At 34.6% G+C, this 19,463-nt stretch overlaps 1 protein-coding gene across 2 annotated transcripts in view; it reads left to right on the top strand.

Moving 5' to 3' along the window:
• PGAP1 (post-GPI attachment to proteins inositol deacylase 1) overlaps positions 1-19,463 on the top strand; it is a 45,490-nt gene that overhangs the window by 21,286 nt on the left and 4,741 nt on the right. For both annotated transcript variants that reach the window (XM_074910771.1, XM_074910770.1), the window contains exons 17-28: positions 419-485; positions 1,366-1,474; positions 1,849-1,887; positions 2,952-3,045; positions 3,697-3,787; positions 4,005-4,202; positions 6,262-6,397; positions 7,213-7,254; positions 7,563-7,613; positions 8,870-9,090; positions 9,434-9,538; positions 10,379-10,460. In XM_074910771.1, coding sequence (XP_074766872.1) covers positions 419-485; positions 1,366-1,474; positions 1,849-1,887; positions 2,952-3,045; positions 3,697-3,787; positions 4,005-4,202; positions 6,262-6,397; positions 7,213-7,254; positions 7,563-7,613; positions 8,870-9,090; positions 9,434-9,538; positions 10,379-10,460 — 1,235 coding nt within the window. The remainder of the gene's footprint in view (positions 1-418; positions 486-1,365; positions 1,475-1,848; positions 1,888-2,951; positions 3,046-3,696; positions 3,788-4,004; positions 4,203-6,261; positions 6,398-7,212; positions 7,255-7,562; positions 7,614-8,869; positions 9,091-9,433; positions 9,539-10,378; positions 10,461-19,463) is intronic.

Here is a 19,463-nt window from a genome sequence, read left to right as displayed (position 1 = left end):
AGCAGATTTGGCTGGAATTTTTATTTGCTAATTATTTGACTCAAATCAGAATGTTGAGCTACATAAGCTTGAACAGAATGGGATGTTTTGTTTCAAAACTGAAAAGATGGATTTATTAGCTTGTGGTTACAGCTTTGTATTGAAAACCAGGGGTTTTCTCAGACCTGTCCTGCCTTTAAACATTGATGTCTCACGGTCTTGTTCTGTACAGCATGAGTTAAAACATGTCATTTTTGTTCAATGCTAACTGCAGTGATCTGCACTGTAATGTCAATTGCAAAGCAACTGCAAACCCAGTGATTCTGTATAGTGATCTATATGCCACCTTTGTTTTACTTGCATTTTAGTTTTTGGAGACAGTTGCCACATCTTGTTCCTAATTAATTTTATATATTTTTAAAATTTTCTTCCATTTCAGAAAGAAAACCTAGTGTTTACAGGCTTCACATACCCTGGTCACATGAAGACTCAGTAATTGTAGCAAAGTAAGGACTTTAACAAATCTTCCTGATACATTTTTGAATAATGTTTGCATCCTGTTGTGGTAATATTTCTGATATGAGAACTTCTCCAGTCTCAAGTGTTTGGCTTTTGGCACCTCTTCTTCATTTACCTTTCTGCGCTTGTTGACAAAGTTGCTTTGACTTTTTCTCAGAGTAAGAATATCTACTAATTGTTTGTTTAATAGTTCTCACTAATTTCCTTGAAAAGGAAGTCAGATTTACTGGTCTGGAATTCTCAACGTAGTCTTGGACCCTTCATGAGTGGAGAATAGAAGTTGCTCTGGATGCTGGCTTCTTTCCATAACCCAGGGTTTGGATCATGTAGCAGCTCTAAGTATCTTCAGCAGCCTAGTCCTGATGAAATGACGCAGCTTGAAATGTGTGTCATTCATGAATCACAGTTGAACAACCTGTCTTTATTTTAGATGGTTGTAAGACTGCCTTCCTTTTTTATTTTAGAGGTCTTGAGAATAGCTCCCTATTTCCCCCCCCCCCTATATTTTCTAATAATGTAATATTTGCGAGAAACTGAATTGTATTCTTGAGAATCTGTCCTTCCTGTTCTTGTCACTCAGCATATTTGTGTTCTGTGAGGCAGTGTGTATGCTAATGCTAAACTTGTCTGTTTTTATTAGTACTATGCCCCTTGATAGTTCAGAGGACAGTGGATTGAGATTATGTAGTTTTTTTATCCTGTCACATATAACACACACAAACAAGTTCATTGTACCATTTCACTCATAGCTTGTGGTGACACTTGCTGTACTAGATCTGCTTTTATGTGCACTTTTTGAAGACTAAGACATGTTGGGCTTTTTTTTGATTATAAGGACAACAATTACTGATTAAGTTGCTCTTTCAGAGTTCCATCTTTTACTGAGATTTCTGCAAAACTGCATATTGCTCAGCCTCAAAATGACAGCAGAGTTCCAGAGTTAAATATTTACTCTTCCTCAGACTGTCAGTATGAAGTGAGTAATACAAGTTTATTTTATAGCTAGTATGCATTGATGTATAATTTTTGCATAATTCACTGTTTTAAAACGTAGCTGATTAATTGAAATAAATACTAAACAAATCTAAAGGTGGGTTGTTGGCCTTTTTGTAAGCGTAGTGCATGTCACAAGTATTTCACAACAGCTGGAGTGATACTGGAAGTTGGGCTCTCATTTCCAAGAAGAGCTTTAAAGCATTTGTTTTTAAGAAATCAGTAGTAAGCTGTTGTACATTTTAGTTATGAGATTGCTGTATTCTTATACTTAAGTTGGCTCCTTAAAAGTAAAAGAGTTTTGTACTTATGCTTACTGTTATATAAAATAATAAAATATTTGGTTTTTTTATCAAGGTAATTCTGAAGACATCCCTTTTACAGATTCTTGGGCAAGTAAGAAAACCTTCTAGTGTGAGACTGTTTTATGTCAGTAGCATCTACAGAAGTTTCTCCTTCCTCCCTTCCCTACTATGGCACTTCAAATTCCTTCTCAATGCCAAGAGGAACACTATTCAATGATTATTTAAAACCTTGTCACTTGGCAAGGCATCCCATCTGCATAAATGTCAGGCCTCGGTTTTCAGAGGAGTGAAAAAGCACTCTAGCTCTAAAGAGCTAATGTAGATGTTGAGCAATTGGCTTTGTGCTTAGGTGGATATTTGTAAAGAGATGACACTAGGTCATTTGCACTTTCTTGCCTGATGAGTCAGTAGTGTTGAAAGTTTAAATTATACTGGGCATCAACTAAAAGTTAGGGGAAAAAAGTCAAAGTAGATCCATATGCTCCTTTTCATCAAATTTTATTTGGTTATCAGTGAAGAATACATTTCAACATTGGTACCAGTAAAAATAGACTAGCCATCTGCAGTTTTCCGATTCTAAAAAGTAATTAATTTGCAAGCACCTAAGTATAGTGCTGGAATGTTACTGGCAAGTTTCCCTATTTGAATGTATGCATTTTTATCAAGGAATTTTCATTCTGTTACCATTTTAGAAGAATTTGTGTGCTATTTGTATATTAATCATGACTTGGGACAGTGGAAGCCAATTAAAACGTACATGAAATTGCTTTCAAAAATTCTCTGCCCAAAAGCATGTATAACTATATGCAGGTTTTGCTTGGAAAGTGGCCTTTTAATTTATTTTACTGAAACACTATTAACATGCTACTGCATTCTTTTAATATTTGTTTTGACTGGAAAAAATAATTCATTTATAATGTGGTCATTTATCAAAACACATTTGATTAGCCGTTCATGAGAGATCTGAGTATTTTCTATATATAGCATTAACTGCTGACGGTGGTTATCAAATATTCATCAAAATGAGAAACTTCGTATCTTACAAAAGATATTTATAATCACATTATCATTCTGGCATCATGATAATATTTGTATGTGTGTTTTTCATATATTTTTTAATATATAAAAAGTTATTCTTGTATCCTTGTCTTTCAGATAATAAGGTTCCATGCTGGCGCTCTTCCTGTCTATGTTGTTTCTAATATTCTTCTTACTTATGGAGGACAACTGAGCACATTGATATCAGCAGGTGGCTTTCTAGAAATATAATTTTTTTTCTGTCACAAGCGTTTTTAGAAAAAATACATATCCAATTTACTGTTGAAACACTAGCTAGTTGTGAAATTTTTTTTTAATCTAAGTATTATTGAACTTGTGCAAGTACTTGGATCTGTGCTTTTCAGTTTTGTTTTCTGTTTGTTGGTAGTTCTCCAAGGTTGTTTTGTAGCTTACTGTTTTATTCTTCAGTCCCTTCTTTATGAATGATTGGTGTTGCACAAAATTTTAGAATTATTAGAAGTCTACTTAAAAATACATGTAAAAGTTTAAAATATATTAATATTCACAAAACAAGTGTTTCTTGCATGCAGATGAGATTTACAGACATAACTTTTAGATGTGTCTTCAGACAAAATGCATTTTTATTTAAATTTAGATGGTGCTTGTAACAAACTTCATAATGTCTCTAGAAGCTCTTGTGACATATTACCTGAATGTGAGCGATCCAGTGAATAAGGGCCTTTATGATGAAACATACTGACTTACAGGGCTGTTATAAGACATGATGATCTTTAAAGTAAACTTTCAAACCTTTGTCTGAAGTTACTTTTTGTTGTGGATCTTCTTTGTTAAAGTTCATGACAAAATAATAACTATGGATGCTTTCTGTTCTTGGTTCTAGGCCAGTGTTCAGACTTTTCCCTTGAACTAGTTAGGACAGCTAAACCCTACAAAGTAGAGCCTCTTTTAAGCATTGTTGTGTTTCTGCAGGGGTGAGTTTGCATAACTTACTTATTTAAAGCAGTTTCCAAACCAGAAGTTTCAGTAAAACTATTGGTGGGGAGGAATATTATTATTTTATTTGTAGTCATTGTGAACACCTGACTCTGATTTTGTTTGAAAGGCTGTAGTAGGAGGAATAGTTGATACATATTTTATTGTAAGGGTGATTGGAAGTGATAAGTAATAGTGCTTTCATATTTTTGGCAGGTTTAACTGGTTTAGAGAGATATGGGAGTCACTGTCACTACCAGAGGTGGATGCTGCTGTACTGAGGAGTCAGGATGCATGGTTCCCCCTTGTGTCCCTGATTCTGTTTCTTTTGGGGACAGGCATTGCCTACTGGAATGGAGTATTTTTCTCTACATCTCTGAGACTCTTCTCTTCATTATGGTTAACTCTGTTTAGGTAAAACAACATTGTGCTAAATAATTATGCTCTTTTACATGCCTGTGACCCTGTGATTTTTTTCTGTTTCCTTCAGCGTGAATGCTTGGGAAGATTAAATTCTGCAGTATAGTTCATACATGGTTTTAGCCATCTGTGTGTGTTAGTGTTAAGTACTAATGAAGTCCGAGGAGAATTGCCTCATATTCCTTATTCACGTCTCCAAAAGGGAACATACAAGGCTTTCTTGTTTTCTTCACCAGCTGTTATGAAGGTTTTCACTTTGTTTTTGAGGAAAGCTTGTTGGGGAAAAGAAAGCAACTGTGAACTATTCCTTTTTCAGTAGCTCAAAAAATAAATGTATATATCTAGAAAAGGCACTCTAAGCATTGTAATCCGTTCCTCATTCTTCATATTGGACAAACTGCATTAAAGAATGCAAAGAGGTTTGTAAAACAAAAACTTGGGTGTGAATTTCACCCTACATGACTGATTGATTTTATATATCTAAGGACACGGGAATATTTTTGCTTGTAGAGATGAGTATTCAAATATGAAAGAGGGTATGAAAAAAGCAAGGAAGTTAAAAAGATTTTAAAAGAGTAAATTAGTAAATTGGATAACATACTTAGCTCTTTTAATGGTTTGACTGTTCTTACACTGATAACAGACCTCAGTTAGATTTGAGCCAACTCTGTCTCCAGAAATTTGGTTGAGATGCTTTTTACTCAGAAAATATCTGCTAAATTAACTCTCTTTTTTAATCACTAGTTCTTCTAGTCTTATTCTACCAAATAACGTTGTGTCAGCTATTTCTTCACAGACATCTTATTTATAAATTCCAGTGGATGCTCAGAAACTTCAGTATTAGTTTTATGTGATGAAACGATAAACTTCTAAGTTTTGAAACTATGCTTACTAAATTTTTAAGAGTTGCTTCATACCCATTTCATTAAAGCTTTGTATTTCCTGCAAACCCTGATAATGTCTTGGGAAGAGGCAGGAAAATAAGATTTTGTGTGCCTGTCTGTAAGTCCACAGGTGCATTTTGAAATTCTAGTACCTTACACAGGTTTTAATCTAGTCCCGAATTTCTTGGAAAAAAAACCAATGACCACAGTATCTATAAATCTGTCTAAGATAGATAGTACTTTTGTTCAGTGTTCTGAAATCATCTGATATGGTCAGCAGCAAAGAACTTGTTACTAGCTGTCTGTGGAATTCTTTGTTCTTGTCAACTAGCCTTCTTTTTCAATATTTCTTGCAAAGACTTAAGATTGTATTTTCTAGATAATGCTTTTTTTGGTGTTCAACATTTGTTTTAATACTGGAATAACCTGTGAATATTCAAAAAGTACAGACTTTTTCATAGTTCTATTGCACTTCCTCCTCACCCCATTCCCCTTGTTGTCACACCTTCTCAGTTTATCTTTGTCGTTTCTGATTCATACTTGACTCTTAGTTGTATCAGCTAGAATCCAGAAACTCAAAATAAGCTTTTTAGTGTTTCTCAGACTGAGCAAGCAGAAATTCTGGTCTGGGAAGAATGTTTGTCACGGAATTAATCTCTTGGAGACTTATTGTTGTATGCTGCTGTACTATCATTGAAGACTGCAGTGCATTAATGTTTGTAGTAGGAGTCACTTTCATGATGCAGCTGTGCAATAATAATCATAAGATACTCATTCTCTTGGGCTGAACAGAAGAACTTAATGACTGTTGCAGATCTACAGTTAGCATTCTCTAATGCTTTGTGTTCACCAGTGTATCCTTTATGGTCCCCAGATGAAGTAAAAATAATGTGCTAGTTATAGTTACATCTAGTTACGTTCTGGAAGGTGTAAGATTGTTTTGTTAGTTCATCTGATATGAGAGTTGTTTGGAGGGGGGTGTTTGTTTTTTGCAAAGTAGCTTATGTAGCAGTTGTATATATGTTCGAGTTCATCTAACTTTATTTTTCCAGTGTTTAATCAATAATCAGGAGCAATTCTTTTCAGTCATTCACGAAGTAAATTATTCTTTGATCTTTGTAGTTTTGATGTTCTTACAAGAGCATAATAGCATTTTTGTCTTTTTTTAGACCTACTGTACTTCGAAAAGATAACAAGTTGATTACACTCAGGAGATTCTGTATGGTGTTATCCCTTGCTTTGGTTAGCTGGACCACTTGTGGTGCATTCGCTGTATTCCTCATTTATCTTCAATACTTGTTTAAGGTACTGAAAGGCTAAACATTATAACTGAATTAAAAATTTTGCATGCTTTGGATTAACCCTGTGTTGAAACCAAAACCACAGGTTACCATTTTTCATACTTAAATGTTATTGTTGACATACTTGAAATAGGTATTTTTTTAATTTATCGGACTCTCACAGTCTTGTAATCTTAATTATTTTCTTCTTTTGATAATGTTTTTTCCAAATAAAGGTACAGTCCTGCATGCCCACTACAGTAATGGGTATAATTGTGATTTTTTTTAACATATGGATATGTAATGTTATAAAATCAAGGACTGATAGCTCCCTTGAAGAGAAACTTTAGCAGAGGGAGGACTTGGAATGTTTTGTTGAATGCTTCTTATCTTTAAAGACTTTTCACAGATCTTTATGGAGTAAAAGTAAGGAGGGTGGATGTGTTGTAGAATTAGGGTAGTTTTACTGTATGTCTAATTTGATCCCTTGGCTAGTGCCACAAAGATCCATATTTAGTCCTTGCCATTCAGTTTCCATGGTCTTCCTTGCATCAGAGTGTCTAACTTATCTGATTCACCCTGTGGTTATAAAGCTGTGAAATCAGCTACTATACTTAGCTACTGGAGCATGCATCTGGGAGTTGGGGCACAGAGCAGAGCACCTTACAGGTGGTCTGAAAGGGGTAGGTGGCAGCTGAAAGCACAGCCTGAGGAACAGGCCTATCTCTGATTGAACTCCCTGTGACACAAGGTTACCCTATGATGTTCCCATGCTGATATTACTCCCCCTTCTGCAGTAAATCTCCAATGTGAGACTTTTCCTCTGTGGCCTGCTTACAGGTTTCTGGAGAAAGTGAAGTAGAACTGAATCAGCAGCAGGAGGTGAGGAACATGCAGATTTTCCACTCTGTATTCTCTGTCAAGCACAGTGGAAGGAGAGAAGCACAGAGAGCATGGAGAAAGCAGAGCAGTGGAAGTTTTCTCGCTGTTCTTGGATGCACAGAACAATGTGGATGCTGCTGATAAAAAAGACAGAGGGAGTCCTTGCATTGCAGCTATATTAGGGCCCTAGAGTCATCTAGCTATAAAAAGAATCAAAACATAATTAGCCCAATTTTTTTTTTCTTGTATACTACAGCTTTTGTGTGAAGAAACATTACTAAGAAAATGCTGAACTGTCTGTCTTACAGGTTATAAAAATACATGTGAATGTAAGAGCAGAAGAAAACATGTTTAATGGGGTAAGTCTTGTTTCCTGCTTCTGTTCAAAACTGTGACCAAAAAATTGTTGGGCAAATGTATGCACTATGAATTGTTAGCGGTAGCATTAGGTTGTGTTGTGATGACTGAATGGTGGTAGTTTCCTTACTGTGTGCATGATGTGAAAGAGAAGCCAGGACTTCCATCACATATGACTATTGCATTCACTGTTCGAGACCACTGCAGTGTGAGCTTGTCTGAAGTTCATTTAAGAAGAAAAAGCAGTTTAAATACATACAGAACAGTAGTTTTTGTCTACATTTTGGTATTTGACTATGCATGCCTTATCTAAAAAAATAAATTTAATTTCTAGATAATAGTCTATACTACAGGTAAATGTTTTTTTTTCCAGAGAGGTATTTTGTGAAGTTTAGGGGTTTTTGAAGCAGGATTTATAGTACAATTTATTGTACTAATATATATGTAATAATAGATAGTACAATTTATTAGATGGATATGGATTGAGACTGCAGTAAATTGGGAGCTGTTTAAAAAGGAGTGAAGAAGCCTCGTTGGTTTTCAGGTGTTGCAAATTTTGTTTTTTCAGTTACTTTAAGGTATAGCATCCAAGATGTAAGCACATGTGGATAAGGCATATAATAACTACCTGTTCTTTTTGCCAAACATAGTTAAAGCAGTCTGCCAGAAAAAAATACTGATAGTTTTCTTTGGGTTTCAAATGTTTTTTGTGTGTTTAGTTTTAAATCTTCTCCTTCTCTTCTTGCATCTCCATATAATTTTTGAGGGGAGTTTCATTTGTGTTTTTAAAAATTTTTTTCTGTCACTGGCAGTTAGCATCTACCAACTCATAGTTTATCTTTGTTATTTTTTCCTACAGCTTATGTTTTACTCCCAGTTGCATTACCTCCTGTATCTTTTACATGAATGATCATCTGTGATTTTCACCTGCATGCTTTATTACTTGTTTTATTCTGTTCTTCCTCCTTTCAGGAACTCTATTTCTTATCACTGCACTGGTGTCAGGGCATCTCCACTTTCCATTCTTTTCTTCCAAAGACATATAAACTATCACCAAGAGAAATTTCTGGTTAAATCTAGCTTCAAAATTGAACTATTGAACTTTATCTCCCAAAGAGCCATCAAAAGCAAACTGCAAATTTTCTTTTTAAATCAGAGCTCGTATGACACTGTTGTGACAGCTTTTCTCTCCTCCTCCCTCAGCATGGGTTCTTACAAGCCTGTGCGTGTTTTTATGACTTTTGCCTTTTATTTCCAGGATTCAGACTGCTCAAAAGAAACTTCACAGAACTCCAGTATATTCACAGTCAAAAACCAGAGTTCGATGGACAGTACCTCAAAAGCAACACAATCTCTTTGCAACAGTACAATTGCTGAAGGCATTAGCAGTCTTAAGATGCATGTTACAATTCTCAATTTATTCACATGGATTGTGCTGCTCAACTTGCCATCTTTAATTTATTGGTTAAAAAATCTCAGGTAATTTCTTAAATTGCCAGTAAGGGGGAAGAAAAGAATATTAAGCTTTGAAGACAGTAAAAATTGCAAATGTTTGACTCTACATTATCAGCTGCCTTATAGTGTCAAAGATGTCTGTTAATTATATCTGGGTTTTGTATGCAATCTGGTTTATGTTATAAGTAGGTGTTAAGTGACTCATATGCTGAAGGAAGTAATGATTCAGAAACAGTTTAAAGTCAGGCTGTGATGCCATGTACATTTCATGTATGTTTGTTGTTATCACTACATGCTTATTCCCAACTTGGAATTTATTTGGTAGCCTAGTTTAGAAATAACATGCTTTTTAAACCATTTTTTGCAGGTACAATGTTAGACTTGATCCTGATCCATGTAGGTCTACTGCTATTATACTCATATGCATTTTAGAAATTCTCATGAATTCAAGTACTTCTGAAGTAAAATCAAGGTACTGTAGCCTAATCCCCAGTTTTTGTTTTCCTGTTTCTTTCTTGCTACTTTCATTTGCGTGGTAAAACTTAATTTATGCTGCACAGACATGCTCAGCCTATATAAAGATTCATAAACTTGTATGGTTAAATCTTAAAGACTGGGTAAAATGCATGCAGATCACCTGTAGTTCAGCAAAGTGGAGAAAATCACTGGTATTTACCACATGGATTTAAATGAAGTAGTTGCTATCTAAATAATCAGTTGCATAAAGACTTCTTTAACAGTTTTCTCAATGCATTGAATCCTTCCAAATATTACAGAATCCTAATACATTTAGCAATTATTGTCAGAAAGTTACAAGGAAAAATGAATTCTAAACCATCATAGTTAAGTTCTTGTAATTCCCCCTTATGGGCACACTTGTGGAAATGTAACATGCTTTCTACTGAATGAAGAAGTTCTGAGGGCTTGGTTTTGCTGACAGGGAGAGCATTTCTTGTTCAGATATAAAATTAATGCCTCATGAAAGATAGTGACTAATAACCAATATAGTTTATCCTGTTGGCTGGTACCTGGTAACTCAAATGATCTAAACCATTAAATCTTTCTTTGTTACAGGGAACTTATTTCTAAATTAATGTAAGCATATTTTTAAATGACACTTTATTCGCCTTTTTCAATAATTGGTCTTGCTTATGCATCAGTTGTTCTTGCCCATTACACCTATTTGTTCTGTTTTAAAAATGAACAAATCCTTGAATCAATTATTTTTCAAAAGAAAGTGAAATATGGTATTTGCCTATCTTCTCTGTGTATGGCTACAAAAATGGCAATTTTTTTCTTTATATTCTTACAGCAAACTCTTGAAGATCGCAGCCAAAGTTCCACTCCCTTTGTCTGTTGCAATGTTGGCCTTTGGACGAATGCATTTATACAAAGTACCGCACTTTGTAACCTTCTCTCTTCTTCTACATGTGCTGTGTTGTATTGTGTAATGTTCGTTATATGTAGGAAGAACAGTGCAGCCTAGAAACTTAACACTGGAGATGGGGAAATCTTCAACAAAGAAATGCCTAGATTTATATCATCAGTAGTTTACGTTATGTGTGAAAGAGGACAGAACTGTGAATACTTTATGAAAAGTTTGTGGTTCTGTTCATGTTGCTTAGAAAGCTTTTCATGGTGTTTTATTTCCTGACTGTGAAAATTGTGTGTATAATTAACTATGTGTGTGTGTAAGCACATAAATCATATTAGTGTAACATCTCAATACTCTGTTTGCCTTGTAAACACTTTGATATCTCACTGTACTTCTTTGTTGAAACAGACTTTTTTACTCTCTATGCCATACAGTGCGTATGTTCTCAACTTGCATCTCTTGCAGGTCTAAATTATGCTGGCTAAAACCCAATACATTTCAAGCACACTGTGATGACCACAAAAACTACACAGCCAAGTATATTCTTAATCATTTTATGCTACATTTAAAAGCTGCCACAGTTGTGTCTAGACAAACTAGAATGTACTGCTTATATAAAACTGTTATTTCTATCAAATCATTTTTTCAATCAGTGTGAGCTGAACATTTGCGATATTATTGAAAGTCTTACACATTTTACTTTTTGTGAGAGTGAGAGAACAACAATATTCTGTGTAGCTTTCTATTCAGGAAGGATACCAGCAGATTCATAAACAATTTGCTGTAATGTTGTTTTAAAACATTGTCAGTTTTCTCTGGAATTTTGTCAATTCTGAAGTTACTCCTTGGACCTTGTCCATATGTAGAAGCTAGCAAATGTTGAGGTATGGTGTGAGTTTACAGTGCAGTTGCTGTATTGCACTTTTTCCAAGTAGACAAGGCAGCGTTTTTTGCTATTGTAAATGGAGAATCAGCCATCTCATAATAAATATCCGTATATGAAATTTCACATCCTGCCATACAGTGCTACCTTCCTCACGTGGACTAACTCTTAGTGATAGTGGGAAATACTGACCATAATTATTAGCTCTGTATAAAGCATTATCTTAGTGCCTAGATGCTACAGTGACTGCCATTTATAATAAAGCCTAAAATAGCTATGTGTGAGGAATTCTGTCCTCTGGGTATGTGTTTTGCCAACAGAAGAAATCTCAGTAGCCATTAAATTAAATTGATATATTGATTCTGTGTAGAGATGAGCCTACTACTTGCTTCTGTGTTAGCTGTCTGTGCTCTGTCCAAGATACCTGTTATCTTCTTATGGAAATACTAGACCAGCTCAATCATCCTATACAAATAAGAGGAAACCTGCTACCTACAGTCAATCAAGTATATTCTTGATATAGTAGTACAGGCAGTATGACCCGTTAATTTAACTATATCTCATTAATCTTGCCTGAAGTGCCTCAGTTAGTTCTAGTGTGTTGTTAGGGTCAATTCATATGCACGGACTGGAAAGAATTCACACAGTGACTTTCCAAAACGAAGGACAAATATGAAGTAGGTATCTCTTTTATCCACTTATATACAAGTCGGCAGTTCAAGCTATCAGTCATTAAAATTGCTTTAACAGAGTACGATTATTGCAGTTAACCAAACCACTGTCACTGTTATTGGTAATATATGTGCTGGTATTCTAGTCTTAACCTTTTTTAAAAAAGGTTAGGTTATACATAGTTTTTGTAAATCGGAAAAGTTTTTGAATAGATTATGTCTTGATACTTTCTAACCAAATGTACTCTATGGTATATGTATATAAGGTAATTTGTGTGTCTAAATATACTTGTAGCTAAATCCACCAGTTGGTTTAGCCTAAAAATTGCTGTTCAGACATAGAAGAATAGAGTAGTTTTTCTGCTTTCAAATGGCTGTGAATGAAAAATGGTGGCAGAACTGCACTGGGGCTGGTAATAGGCTGTCTGTGAAATGTGCAGGATCTGATTTCTGTGGAAGATGATTTTCCTTGGCCTTCATGGTCCTTTTGGCTTACTGCTCTATTTTCCTTTTGATTTTGTTTTGCCATCTTAATGGGCACTTTATGCACAAATCAATTTGTTGGAGCTGTTGGTGGAATAAAATAATAATCAGAATAAGGAGAGCAGTCTCTGCATATAGGAGCTTTGATAGCTTCCCAAATCTGCCACAATGTGAAACATTAATTACAGCAGCATAGAATAACACCACTTTTTTTTTTTCCTCATTTAATTATATATTTAAAGTTGGAAATTGTGTTGATAGTTATCACTCTTCATGAAATGAGTTCCAGAATTTTGCATAGCTTCCTACCTGATTTTCAAGTTGGGGGTACAAATAGATATAGTCCTGAGATTCCAGATGACAGAATTTATCGCATCTCCTTCAATACTCCATTTTTTCAGTGATGATTTACTTTCACTGGGGGAAGGAAGGTTGGTCTTACTGCTACTTTGGATTTACATGCATTCTGTGTCATTTGCTAGATGAAGACTGTTCTCAGAGATGTGCATCTGGCTTTTGCAGTGGTTATGGACTGTGTTAACTTCAGCTGTTTGATTACGTGTCTAATCTCAGCTAGATTTTCTATATAATCAGTGGAGGGGGATACAATTAGAACAAGTACAGAGAACAATTCATCCCATTCTAAGAGAGGATAAATGATCCTACTTGCCATTCTGAAAAGGACAAGATTTTATAACAGTCTAAAATTGTTTTTCAGGTAAAATACTATGACTGTTTGTTGTTACTTTTGGAGAAGAGGCTTCTATTATGCTGATTTCTAGTTCTGCCACTGTTCACAAATCTAATCTCAGCAGAAATGTAGGCTAATCCACTATAAAAACTTTTAATTGTGTGTATGAGGAAGTGTAAATATTACTGAAATATCCTTTATTATGAATTAGGCTGCATTTATAGAACAGCTTTTGGCAAATATATTGTAATGTCTCTTAGTACCTTAAACTAAATTAAAATTCCAGATTATTCTTCAAATTTTAGATTATCTAGACTGTGTGGGAGAAGATCAAGACGCAAATTAACTTGCAATGGATTAAACCTCTGCTCTATAAGGGAGGATTTCTGTTAACATGCAGACCCAAATTCTCTCCTTTTTCAGAAGCTGAAGTATTAATTTTGCAAACCACTCTTCATCATCCATGTGGATGTTCTCCACATTTAGATGGAGATTATGCCACATAAGCATTTAGGTTGAGATTAAGCCACCATTTTTTTTTTTGTCTTATACCTCAGGATACATTCAAAATAAGGACTATTTGTGTGGCTCTTTTCTAGTATTTTTATAAGCTATCAGAAACAAATTAAAACACAGGGTAAGAACCTAGAATACCAAATGTCACTAATTTTAGGGACAGCATATATGTACAGCAGAATCTTTCTTTGGCAGAGGGAGGGAGAGCTTTAATGAGAAGCTTTTGTTGACATCTCCATACTCTGAATTGCTCTTTAAGTCTATAATCTTTTCTAGTTGATATGATCAAATATGATCCTCATAGTCTTACCATGCTGCAGTCATAGCAGCTACACCTGTAGCGAACAGTTCATGAAAGGTCTATATTTGTCTGGGTAGGAGAAGCTGTTACCTCTTGACTGGAATTACCAGATGTACCTGGAAACGGAGTGAATGAATGAATGTTGTCTGAAGGTGGTGTTTTCAGTTTTGATTTAAGAGTTGGTTATGGTATATCATGTTTCAGCATCCTGTTAAAAGGGGGATTGTGGTTTTTTGTTTGTTTTGGTTGGGGTTGTTTGTTTTGTTTCAAAAAACATTTTAAGTAACTGGACTTTAATATTACTAATATTTAGACTTCTGCTCTGATTTTGGTTTTGAGTGAGCTGATACATGTAGCAATTCATTTAAAAAATATTTATTTGCCAAGTTTTAAAACAAATAAATGAATAACACAACAAACTCCTAAACAGTGTAATACTAATATATTGTAGAAGACAGAGAGTGCCTGTATGTCTAAGTGAATGTTTCAGCTGTAACCTGATTGGGCTACCTTTAAAGTCAGTGTTTAAAAAGATAAAATAAAATGTATTGATACTTAAAAAAACCCAAAAAGCATTGTTGCATATGAAGTCTAGTTTTCGTGTGTTTGCCAGTAACAAGATTACAAACTTGTTACTTTTTTCCAAAACCTGATACATGTGCTTCTAAGCTTTGACAGGACAGAATAAAGTTGATCATGTGCCTGTGCAAACATTTGAGAAGATTTCATTTGATCAAGTTTATTTCAATACAGCGATGAGTGTGTTTACACTTTTGTCTTATTTATACTGAGAAAAAAACCAGACATTTACAGACCTTCAGTACTCTTTGAGTTGCTGAATATGTTTTTGGAAGCAGTTATACTGTCTGTATAATAATTGTGCTGCTGTTTTAAGTCACTAAAGTATTAGAAAATTGTTAGCTGTAAAACAGTCTAAATTATTTATGCTTATATTCCATTTCATGAGGAACGTTAGTCACTTAACTTACAGCTTTGACTCTTTACACCTCTTTTTTTTTTTTTTTCTGGGACATAATCAAGCTAGCATTCATAAGCACTTAGCACTGTACTGTAAAAGGTTTAAAAACTTTCAGCATTGTTCCTTTAGAGGAGACGTGCTTTTGTCACCAAAGCTATGTGCCTTGGATGCCTCTGGAAATGTGTGCCAACGAATGACAATTGAAAACAGATTCATTTTTATGTTAAAGTAAAATCGTGTTTCTGTCTTTTTTTGAGCCAGAACTTTAAGCTAGTATTCCTAACAGAATCCTTAAAATCTCTAAAAGTTTATTAGAAAGCCTTTTACAAATATTGTTTTTTCTGATGAATATTCTTATTTATGGAAGAAGGTATTCAAAGCTTTTTAATCAGCTTGTTTATCTTAAAGCTTAAATAAAATCTATGAATTTCATCTTGTTAATAAACATTACTGCTTTAAAAAATAAATTTCAAGCATTCAAGGAGAAAATTCTATAGCTCTTAACCAAATCTGCCCAGCACTTCAATTTTTCAGGTATCTAAGCATGTAACTGCCTCAAATATGTGCTTATTGTCTTGTAGCATGAAAACCTGAGTCAAAGCTGTGATGTTTTGACATTAAATTTGCTTAAGATTTAGGATCTCATTCTGCATTCTTAAATGCAGGTAGATTTTGCTATTCATGCTGTCATAAACAAATCTTGTAAACGTGGCCTCTCCACAATTATTGTCACGTTGTGATCTAGATTCTGTAGGAATCTGTGTGATGTCAGAGCTAATTTTGTGTCTATAAAAGTTGGGAATGGAACACACAAACTCGTTATTTTGCAGCACATCGTTCCAGTTCCTCCATCCATATGCTGTTGTTCTTACTTTGCAGTGTCCTTCCACTGTAGTACAATATGTAATGTTCACAGTACTAGTAGGCACTGGGACTGACCTAGTGAAGATACACAGCAGCTGTCCTGTAGACTTGTTCTATGGAAGTTTTGCATGATTGTTTAAATACCAGCAAAGACTTTTTTTTTTTCTCTCCAACTTAAATAATTTCAGGATATATATATATTAAGTATCAAATGTGCAAGTGTGTTCATGTTTATTTTTATAAAAAGCTAAGTGCACTATTTTGGGATCAATTCAAGCTTTAGTATTTTCCACTTATGTCACTCTTGAGTGTGAAAACAGTATTTGAGACTGCAGCACCTGACAACTGAAACATTTTACAGAAGTCTGCAAGTAGTAATGTGACACACATAATTAGAGTGTCAGACCAAAATTGAAATGTTAAATTCCTCACTGTGACTTTAAACTTGTAGCTTTCTAGAGCAAAAAAAGTTACTGTGCCTTAAACCAGTAAATGAATACACTCTAACTGTAGCCTGTGGACTTCTGTAGCCTTATATTTGATTTTTGAAGTTGACCAAAATATTTGTGTGGATCATACTGAAACTTGATTTAGGGAAAATACTTTTAAAAAATTATTTCAACTTCCTTTTACTACACTTACAGAAATGAAGATTTATGATAGTTACAGTGTATTTGTGGTTTGGAATCACACCAAACAAAGTCAGAAAGCTTTAGCTGACTTTAATTTCTCAAGACTTTCTATTGTGACAATAAGCAGAATAAGGAAGAAAAACTAGTCTCAGATCTCTGTCTCAACTTTGAAGTCTATGTGTCAAATTATTTTAAAAAATTTTGTTCTTTAGTTTCTCCAAAATAAAAAAATCCTCTAGTTTAAACAAAATATTGTATTTAAGCCATTGAGTATCAATATCTATGCCAGTGTGAGAATAAAACTAGATGGTGGGGTTGGTTGGTTGTGTTAAAGCTTTGAATAAAGTTTTGAATAATGAATTTCACTTTTTAGGAAAAATCTTCATATGTAAAACCCTGAAAGGTCTTTTGGGAAAAGAAACAAAAAAGGTTTATGTATTCTGTTCTTCTCCATTAAAGAAAACCAGAAATAGTCAAGAACTTAGTCTGGTTTTGATACAGTAGAAGGATTTCTTATGTATATTTTTAAATATGAAATGATCACAAAAAGCTACCACTGGCTTTCCTTATGTGTCTCTACAGGATTCTTTGTATGTTTTGAACAAATGCCACAAATTCTGACACACCTCCCACGTCCCCCCCAGTATTATACTGTGTAACACTGAACCTTGGATAAAGATGCCATCTCAAAGCTTATCGTTGGACTGTGGATATTTAGATATGCACACAAAATGACTGCATGTCAGCTGATCACAGTAATTGTTTGAAGCAATACAAATCAAAGTTATTAACTTTTTCTTGAGAGCTAGCTCGAACCTGGCTGCCACAATGCTGCTGATGCTGTGGCACAAAGGAACCATGCAACTTTTCTGTCTTCCCTGCTACTTCCTTCTGTATGTTAGTTTCTGCCTTTTAAAGCTCTTATTCCAGTCATCTAACTTTCTCTTCTTTCCTTTGCGATGATGCTGTTTCAGTAATCCTAGCCACTGTTGATTTCCTAACTACAGGAGTATTCTAGTATTAAAATCATTGGGAGGGCAGAACTACTTTTAAGGACTTTATATATGATGATTAGTCTAGAGAAATTGTGTAACCTAGGCCTGGTAACTTGATTCCCTGCTTACCTTTTAATAGTTTTTCCAAACATGAAGACAGAATAATGTTGGCCAAAGTATCTGTTTTGGGTAACTGGGGGGAGGGAAGGGGCTGTTGGTTGGTTTTAAGAGGACTTAAAACTTTGAAGAACACATATGTAATGTTTGGAAAAAGCTATCGCTTCACAAACAACCTGTCTTACATGTCTTTAACCCTTCCTCTGCTTTCAGTTCTTATACACCTAGTGTAAATCTGGTGTAGTAGGTGAAGCTAACTCTTAATAGTTACAGGTTTCTAGAGATGTTGACAGAGTCTTATCTATAAATGTTTGGATAATGCTATAATAATTTATTGTGCTTATTAAAATTTTTATAACTGAATTCTCAAATACAGATCGTGCAGTGTGTGATAAGCTTTGGCAAAGTCCTTGTCTTGTGAGATGCTGAGAAAACCTTGGAGACAAGGTATCTTCAACTAGTGATGAAATTGCTGAAATCTGAAATCTCAAAATCTTTCAAAACTGTGCTTTTAGATACTGGTACTTTTTTGTTGAGGGCACCTTGAGTGGGAGCTACTCTGGGATGTTTGTATTTTGTTTGATGGTTTCCCTGTCTGCAGTGTATACTTCACATTTTTTGGTCTTTTTTTTACCTACATGCGCATGACTTAGAGTACACTGTATAGCATATGCTCTGGCTGAATAAACACTTCTGTATATTTTTGTATGGTGTTCTAACATGGCTGCATTAGTACAAATGGTTGTAATTCACAAAAAGTGCCACTTACCAGTCATACTCTGTAGAGTGTTGTGAATGTTACCTGTACTTCTGTTGTACAAACACGTTAATGAGTGTTGTGATGAATGTTTGCCTTTAGTCTTTGCTCAGGTACTCATGTGGAGCAGTTTGGTGCTTTTCCTTCTAACTTGTAATACTTGGGATTCTAAGCAGAAAATAAAAACAGTGAACAAAAGCATTGTGGTTAGAGCAGTATTTTAAGTAACAGACACTTTTTGCATATCTCATGTAGAATACAATAAAGATCATACCTGATGAAGCTTGGCTTAGTATCTTAACTCATGTACCTTAGGCCGTTTATACCTGCCTTGCTATCATGAATGAGAAATGCAATACAATGGAAGATATTTGGCAAATAATATAGTTTATATAGAGCATCATACGTATAGAACTCGTTCTCAGGTAAACTAATTAATTTTAAATTTGCCTTTTGTTCCAGAACAATATTTTTACCTTTTTGAAGTAACTTGCGAGAAACAGAACGAGCAATGTGATGAGCATTTTCCACTTCAGTGCAAATTAATTCAAACATATGTGACTGTTACTGTGCCTTAAGGGCTATATAATTAGTATAACCACTTTCAAAAGGTTCGATTAGCTGAAGATGTGTGTCTGTATACATAATGTGTCAAGAAAACCTAGTGCTTAAATTTAGCTGCATTAAAAAGGCAGCACACTGACATCTAGCTTGGAAAGCATTTAAGCTAGCTGCTGTTCTCAAAAGGAGGATGCAATTTTGTCCAATCAGTGTAACTGTGCTAACAGTATTATAATATGAACGTGTTCTGCTTATATTTGACTTTCACTGAAGGAAAGGGCTATAATGAAATTAACTTTAAAAAAACCCAAACACATAAAAAAAACCCACAATAAATTGAGCCCTAAGTTTAAACAGACTTTTAACTCAGGAAGCAACAGGTTTGTAGGATTTTTTTTTTAAGACAGCTTACAGAAAATATATGCTAATTAAATCTCTTGCATATCTGCATATTCCTACTAAATTCCTACAGTAATAAAACTTATTTCAAATTTATAGATGACTTCAGTATGTTTTACTAGCTGAATGTACTGTGTATCCCCCAGCTGCTTCTTTCTAAACAAATCAAATTA

This window comes from Athene noctua, chromosome 7 (assembly GCF_965140245.1).
Source record: "Athene noctua chromosome 7, bAthNoc1.hap1.1, whole genome shotgun sequence".
Taxonomy (NCBI): Eukaryota; Metazoa; Chordata; class Aves; order Strigiformes; family Strigidae; genus Athene; species Athene noctua.
Note: the sequence above shows the minus strand (reverse complement) of the source record. Positions and strands in the feature narration are given on the sequence as shown.